The following is an 8376-nucleotide window of genomic DNA, read 5'->3' as shown; positions in this document are numbered from 1 at the left end:
GAAATTGTACATATTCAATGAAGAAAACCTGGGGTGGCCAACCAGATTTCTGTGTGGCACTGGCCACCATGTAGACACTCCCCTGCTTGTCACCTGTCAAACTTGAATTATCTGTTTCCAGAAGGAACATGACCCTTACATAAAGAAAATATATTTCCTTATATATGAATGATCAATATATTAAATTATTTAATAGTATATTTAAATTATACAGAATAATGTATTGTGTAATTATATTACAATATACTGAATAACACACAAGGAATTGCAGCTTTCACATATTGAAAAATATGTGACCATATATTTACTTTTATACAACAGTTCTTTCTGGTCCTCGAATCTGATTGGCTGATACGAGTGTGATATTAGAATGATAACAGAACTCCTCCAACCATTTCACCGTTTATATCACTCCGCTTGCAGTATTTCTCCCAGCAAGTGTCATGGCGGACACCCAAATCCACAATAATTTTTAAAAATAATAGTTTTTGTGTCACGGTAGTTTTAAGAGTTTTTTAGGCAAGAATGTACTTGTTTAGACTTCAAAATATGTGGTTTGTTAATAAAGATAATGTCTATTTGAAAATTTGCTTTGATGTTTTCGGAAGCGTGAGCTCCAGGGTGTCAGCGGCTGTTCAGCGCTCTTGACCCCGCCGAGAGCAGCCTCACCTCGGCCAGATCTTCTGGAATTTGCCACTGGCTCTGATGTCTCTATAGTGGTTGAACATGAGATATAATTTGTTTTGGGTAAATCTGCCCGTTAGGGGCAGTCTTTGGTCTTGTTAATCTATTATTTGTTCCAGAGCTAATAGTTTTTGGCTGAGGGCAAAATCTCATCACGTTATATTTTATATAACTTTAATGCAGTATATCAGAGCGCTGCCTTTGTACTATTGATTGAATTCCCTAGCAACTTTTATGATGCCTGTTGTTGTTTATTAAATATTATTATTAAAAAAACAAATCTTATTTGGCCTCATTTTCTTATCTTTTTCCAGAGCAAATAGTTTTGGCTGAGGGCAAAATCTCATCACGTTATATTTTATATAACTTTAATGCAGTATATCAGAGCGCTGCCTTTGTACTATTGATTGAATTCCCTAGCAACTTTTATGATGCCTGTTGTTGTTTATTAAATATTATTATTAAAAAAACATTTTATTTAAATAATAGTATTTAGTATTTGGAAACAGTGTGTGTATGTGTGTGTTCGTGATGGTGATTTTAGTTACACTGTTCTACCATTAGATGGCGACGAGAGACTGTTTTTACGAGTCGGCAGTAAATACTTTTATATTGAAAGAGGCTGAAACGATGTTGTAAACAAGGAAGTTCTTTTTATTTTCAACAACACCTTGTAAGACGCAGCCAACAAATGCACTGAGCAGCACTGTCATCGGATGAAAGATATTACGACAAACATATCGCTTTCCTCAGTGGACATTCAAACTAATGTTTTATTGTGAATATGAGACTGAGCTGCAGATTTAATGCTGTATTAGATGCAGGTAAGCACACTAGTGATGGGAGAAACTAACCTTTTCAAAGCTCTCAATCAATTGAACCAATTGCTTCGCAAAATGTTTTACTGTTTAGAAGCGCTCGAAACATCACATGCCAGTTGTGCCTGCTGGTCAAAAGTGTGTTAATGCAACAAAATCTCAGGTTAAAACATACATAAAAACAGCTTTTACAAACCCATTGCAAATGTTTAATTGAAAGTATAATACATTAAATGCAATAAAAAGAATAAAATACCATTAAATATGAAGTGTCAGTATAGTATGCGGGGTTTTTTTAAAATTATTTTTATTAATTTGCAGGACTTGATTTTTTGTTTTATGGAGAGCTTAAACAGGCCAGTAAGAAACTATTAACTACTACTCATCCTTTTAGTTACACAAATGTTTGATTGAAAATGTCTACAAATTAATAAAACCTGAGATTGGGTAAAAACCATAGACGCTGGTTCAAAGGTTCGCTATTGGGGGGATGATCTCAATGAACTCTGATGATTTATGAGTTCACAGAGATCGCCCTCCCCCTAGGCAAACCATTGAAATGTTGAAATGTTTCAAAGCAGTTACTATACTTACATGTTGTGGTTATTATATCTTAAGAGTATATTATTTTAACCCTTTAATATTTAGTATCATTGTAAAGGTATCCAGCAGTCACTTATATTATTACTGCTGAAGAATATATAAACTTTTGAAGAATTCTGTTATGCTGCTGAGGGGTGTGTCTCCCCCAGGGTCTGTGACAAAGTTTTCATATCTCTGGCTAGGTGTGACTTGGGATCCTAACAAACCAAAAGGTCTTTTACAACTGATTTGAAGATTTCTTTGTGCTGGTCTGGATATATAAGCTAAGTTGCATTATAGTCATTTGGGATTCTGTAACCAGAAAAGGAAGTAGTTCTGCACAAAAGAGGGTTATTAAAGACGCTCCGTTGTTGTTTTTCTTATTGCATTTATACAACAGTTTGACGGCACGAGTGTGTAAATACATATCATACTTGTAAACATGAGTTATGGCTGTAAATTGGCATGCTGTGATTAACCTGCCCTCATACACACTCACAAAACACACAAAAAGCACTGGGAACCAGCAATAGTCACAAAAAAGTGTTTAAAGTTTGACTTTAAAGGGGTCCTATTATGGGTCCTTCTACGCAGTCTTAATTTGGTTTTTGAGGTGTACTAGAATAGGTTTTCATGATTGATTGTTCCAAAAACGCAAAAAAAATAAATAAATAAATAAATAAAAATAAAATGAGCGACTTTGACTTCACAAAATCCAAAAAAAGCATGCACAAATGTAGTCCGAATGAGCTGTTTGTTGTAGTGCTTGAAAAGTATTTTCTGTTAAAGAGAACATCTCCTTTTAGAGTAGGCATTGTAACTTTGCAGATATTTTTATGCTCAAACAGCAACATTACACACTAACTAAAGTTGAAAAAGCATAATATAGGACCCCTTTAAAGGAATAATTCACTAACAAGGTTAATTTACTCACCCTCAAGCCATCTGAGATGTAGGTGATTTTTTTTTTTTAGCTAAAAACCATGGTCTTTGGTAATTAGTAAAATGCAAGTCAATGGCTACCGTCACTTGAGAGTCAAAAAAAGCAACATGAATACCCGCGGCTCCTGATGATATATTGAAGCGAAACAATTGGTCTGTGCAAGGAGCTGAACATTATTTACAAAATTACCACCTGAATATAATGCTTATAGTTTTATTTAGCATTTTTAAAGAAGTTTCCATCTCTCATTTGATCTTCTCCAATCTTGTCAGATCTGAGGATCCAGAGAAAAACTGAAGCTGGAACGAGCTCATCAGGAAACATCATCCTGAGACAAAAGGTGTTTGAAGCACACCGATCTTCTGAATCTGTGACTGAGGAATGCCAACAGTATCAGCAGAAGGTAGAGGGTAGAAAAATCTCAGTGATCGACACTTCAGGACTGTCCGATTCATCAATCAGTGAAGGACAACTGAAGGAGGAAATAGTGAAGTGTGTCGAGATGTCTGTTCTTGGTCCTCGTGGATTCCTGGATGAAAAATTCACAGATGAAGAGAAGACTGTGAAATGGATTCAGGAGAACTTTGGAGAAGAAGCTGCACATTACACCATCAATATGCTCACTAGAGGAGACCAGTTAAATACACCGATAGAGAAATGTATGACAGATGATCAGATTAATGAGGCAGGTAAAGGCAGGTATCATGTTTTTAGTAACACAGATGTTAAAAATCGATCGCAGGTCACTGAAATGCTAGAGAAGATCGACAAAATGGTGGAAGAAAATGGAGGACAGCATTACACAAATGAGATGAACCAGGAAGCTCAAAGAAGGAGTTTGGAAGAGGAGGAAAACCCGGGAGAGGAAGAACCATTGAGTTTGGCTCAGAAAGCAGCATTTGTGGGAGCAGGCATGTTAGGAGGAGTAATTGGAGTAGCAGGAGCGGTTGTTGGAGGTGTAGCACATGGAGCAATTGGCTTAGTAGCAGCACCTGTAGCTTTAATAGGAGCAGGAGTTGCTCTCATGGCAGAAGGAGGTGCGTTAACTATTGAACATGCATTGAAAGTTTGCATGGAGCAGAAGGGAAATTAAGGAAACCGTGCATAATGGGTTACAAATTCTGCAAGAGCTAATTACTCAAGGCCACTTAACAGAGTTAAGGGAGGGATGCAAACAGGATGTGATAAACAATAATTCAAGCATGATTTCAATGTAAAATATAAATGAAGTAAAATGAACTTGTCAAGTGCTCTGGTAATAATTTCAATACTAATACTATTAATTGTGTACTATTACTGACTGTTGCTGACAATGTTATGAAATAAAAGGTTTTGAAATCCAGTTATTGATGCCATTGTCCGATATTTAGCATCTTACTGTACCCAGTGGAAAACCCCCAAAAAGTGAACTGTACTGAGCCGTACCATGCAGTGGAAAAGCGCCATTATTCAAATGTGTGCATCGGTTAAATAAAATAACTTAACTCTCCCAGTTAAATGATACATTTTAGTTGAAAACATCATGTATAGTATGGTTCATGAGGATAGAGTAGATGACAGCATTTTCATGAATTTAATTGATAATTCAACCATTAATGTGATAGGTTAGCTATAAATCCAAAATAGCTGAAAAGATGGCAATAGGAAAAATTGCAATTTGGCATAAAATGTTGCCGAGTGCTTGATATAAGACATCCATGAATAATAGCTATTTGCTATGTTTTGGAAAGTACCTGCAAAACGTTGTTTATGAGTTGTATAAATTAGTATAAATTGTTTATAAATGAGTAAAACTGTATGAGTAAAACTTGTGTTGTATATAATGTTAAACTTGAAGCATTTTATTGTTCCAATTTGAATTACATAAAGGCATAAGATATAAGGACACACTACAAATCAGTAGCGTTTGTAAAAATAATCAACCCAGCTTTAACATTTTCATCTAGAATATTCTGTATACATCATGCATTGTTTTCAAACATAAAACACACCTTAACCGAGGATGATGATACCATTTAGAGATCATATACAAAGTTTAACACTAGAACCGCCAGAGGAATCGCTGTATACCTAAAAGCGCCAGCGGCTAAATTTTACCCACGCACAACAACTGTATTTATATGGCTAAAGAACATATTATTTTACTGTATTATGCTACTGTCTTCACAAAGAAGTGTCTAGAGTCGTGAAAAGATTATGTCTAGTCATCAACTATAGTTTTATCCTGTTGATTTATGTTCAAGACTTTTTAATGCAGTCTACACTAATCCATAACAGTCAGTAGCCTAAGCTAAAAAAAAAAAGTCTGCACCGACAACTTATAAGGTAGTAGCCTAAATATTTGGGTGGTTTAATATTATAATACAATGTCATTAATCAATATAATAAGATAACCCATGCTATTGAAATGACTAAAATAGCCTATAGACAATAATGAGCAATAATAATTCACCACACTGCATAGGATGATGCGATGACAAATTCAAGCGCACAGCTTCACCTGAATATTTATTAATTTGTTTAGTTATATCATATATCATTTGAATAAGAGAACAACACCATTAAACTTTAGGTAATCAAAAAATGGTTTTATTCATTACATCATATAGATCAGATTTTTTTTCTTCTTCAGGAAACGGCCAGACTAGAATAGCAACACAGTAGCAAACAATAAACGATATGGCAAGAAAAAAATTAAATAATTAAACCAAAGTTTGACCAATTAGAGTAATGTTAGTCTAAAACATGTAAATATGATGTCTGGATCACTGTCAGATGAGCCGTCAGATGCTAAACCGACCCAGGACGCATACCTTACCATCAGACTCTCCAACACTCATGGCATTTAGTGTTTCTAATACCTACCTTCCAGAAATCGCCTTTTTTTTACTGCATAGGATGATGCGATGACAAATTCAAGCGCACAGCTTCACCTGAATATTTATTAATTTGTTTAGTTATATCATATATCATTTGAATAAGAGAACAACACCATTAAACTTTAGGTAATCAAAAAATGGTTTTATTCATTACATCATATAGATCAGATTTTTTTTCTTCTTCAGGAAACGGCCAGACTAGAATAGCAACACAGTAGCAAACAATAAACGATATGGCAAGAAAAAAATTAAATAATTAAACCAAAGTTTGACCAATTAGAGTAATGTTAGTCTAAAACATGTAAATATGATGTCTGGATCACTGTCAGATGAGCCGTCAGATGCTAAACCGACCCAGGACGCATAACTTACCATCAGACTCTCCAACACTCATGGCATTTAGTGTTTCTAACACCTACCTTCCAGAAATCGCCTTTTTTTTTGTCGTTTTGACTTTATTTATGAAACTGATAACCGCTAAATCAGTGAGTGAAAGGCATTGCCTAGCAATGTACAATGTTAAAACATAAGCAGCAAGAAAACTACAGTGCGAAAATACATGCATTATATAGGTGGGTAAATTTGACCCGCTGGCGCTTATAGGTATAAATGCCCCGTTTTTTGATCTGGTTTTATCTAAATGATTTTTAACAACATTGGATTGTAAATTACATAATTTTAGTAAAAAGTCAATGACTGAGAGATTTGAATGTTTTATTTTAAATCTGTTGTCTAGTGTTAATGACTGCTCTTCAAGACGTATATTTTTTAAACAACATGCACTCAAAAAAAAAAAGATTCTAGCCACTAATTGAGCTTAAGCAATTTAAATAAAATATTTTAAAATGTATAAAAATAACCATTATTGCTCTGAATTACCCTTACACAACATGAATGTAATGGATCCAAGGCCAATCTGATCAAATTGCATACACATACACTGGGGTAGAGAAAGAACAGCAGTATCGGTCCATAAGTGATGGTCTTTACTGTAAGGAAAACTCTTTTTTTTTGTGGAGAGGAATTGAAAATATCTTTGTCATTATACATTGATGACTTTGAGCTCTGTAACCCTCTAGGAACCTCAAGTAAAAAGCACAAACTTTGTGGGGTCTATTGGACTTTTAATAACGTGCCATCTGGATGCAGTTCAACACTTTAATTTATCTATTTGGCAGTTTTATGCAAGAGTGATCGTGTAAAGTCATATGGATATGGCACAATTTTAGAGCCCCTTTTACAAGAATTGATTACTTTAGTTTCTTTTGTCAGATTGGATGTTTTTTTTTTAATCATGGAGCAATTGCAACACAATAAATGTTTGAAAATGTAATGGTTTTGACCGCTTATTCAAAGTAAGGTAATTATAGAAAGCAAGTAACAACAATTTATTTGAAAATAATAACGTTTATTTATTACACAATCTTAAATCATAGTTCATCAATTTACATAACATTTATTTAATTCATTCATGTCAGCTGAACATGATGGTAAAGCTTAAAATGTTCACTTTTACATTGGATTTATGTGATTAAATTGGACGGAAAATTGACACGTAATTAAAATACACAAGTTTTAACTTTTGAGTTTTGTTTTTAATTTATTTATTTTATTTTGTGCAGTGTGCAGAACTATGTTTTGACTGTTTTTGACCTGTAAATACCAGTCTCTGATCTCAGAGGTTATTCAGGCTTGGACTTGGTTTGACGAGATTTGCATCAAGCAATGCTCTTATCGGTAATCAAAATCTGGCAGCAACAGCATATTTTTCCACTTGGAAATTCCAGAACAACCCGTCTTGTCACCCACATGGCAATAAACCAACAAAATGTGGAACAGTAGGGATTCATCTGGTCGTTACCAATCTAAAAAGGAGTGACCCAACAATTCACCGAACGTCATTGTCCAGTTGTGTTAATTATTTTATGGTATGTTTTTTAAGGACTCGTTCTGATTGTTTGCAATTAATGTGAAAGTAAGTGCAGTTAGATTTTTTTCTTTACAAATCAGTTGCGAATGCTACTGAATGAATGTGATTTTACCACAGTACTGTACCTCGATCCTGTTAGTAAATGCCCACCCTAGTGAAAAATAGTATACTTAAGCACAATTTATTTGTATGTACTTTAGTATAACAAAATGTATCTGTGGCACACTATAAGTTGGTATACTTAAAATCTGTTAAATTGCAACAACTAATTTTGCACTAAATGCATTTTAGTCCAAAAGCAGTGCTGAAGTTCAACTAAAGTTGTAATAAGTATACTTGGATCGCTGTATACCTAAAAGCGCCAGCGGGTAAATTTTACCCACGCACATGACAACTGTATTTATATGGCTAAAGAACATATCATTTCACTGTATTATGCCACTGTCATCACAAAGAAGTGTCTAGAGTCGTGAAAAGATTATGTCTAGTCATCAACTATAGTTTTATCCTGTTGTTTTATGTTCAAGACTTTTTAATGCA

At 34.4% G+C, this 8376-nt stretch overlaps 1 protein-coding gene across 1 annotated transcript; it reads left to right on the top strand.

The window, feature by feature from the left end:
• The first annotated feature begins 3067 nt into the window (after positions 1-3067).
• Positions 3068-4120, top strand: LOC107563550 (GTPase IMAP family member 4). Its single transcript, XM_016248452.1, has 3 exons — positions 3068-3077; positions 3300-3863; positions 3897-4120. Exons 1-3 carry the CDS (start codon positions 3068-3070, stop codon positions 4118-4120), a joined length of 798 nt encoding a protein of 265 aa, XP_016103938.1.
• Positions 4121-8376: the final 4256 nt, after the last annotated feature.

Source organism: Sinocyclocheilus grahami, unplaced genomic scaffold (assembly GCF_001515645.1).
Source record: "Sinocyclocheilus grahami isolate Dianchi unplaced genomic scaffold, SAMN03320097.WGS_v1.1 scaffold878.1, whole genome shotgun sequence".
Taxonomy (NCBI): Eukaryota; Metazoa; Chordata; class Actinopteri; order Cypriniformes; family Cyprinidae; genus Sinocyclocheilus; species Sinocyclocheilus grahami.
This window is presented reverse-complemented; position numbering and strand designations above follow the sequence as displayed.

Excerpts from the sequence above, each read along its gene's own strand:
- LOC107563550 (XM_016248452.1), top strand. Across the intron at positions 3,864-3,896 it reads CCAGGAAGCTCAAAGAAGGA|AACCATTGAGTTTGGCTCAG; the intron begins GTTTGGAAGAGG and ends CGGGAGAGGAAG.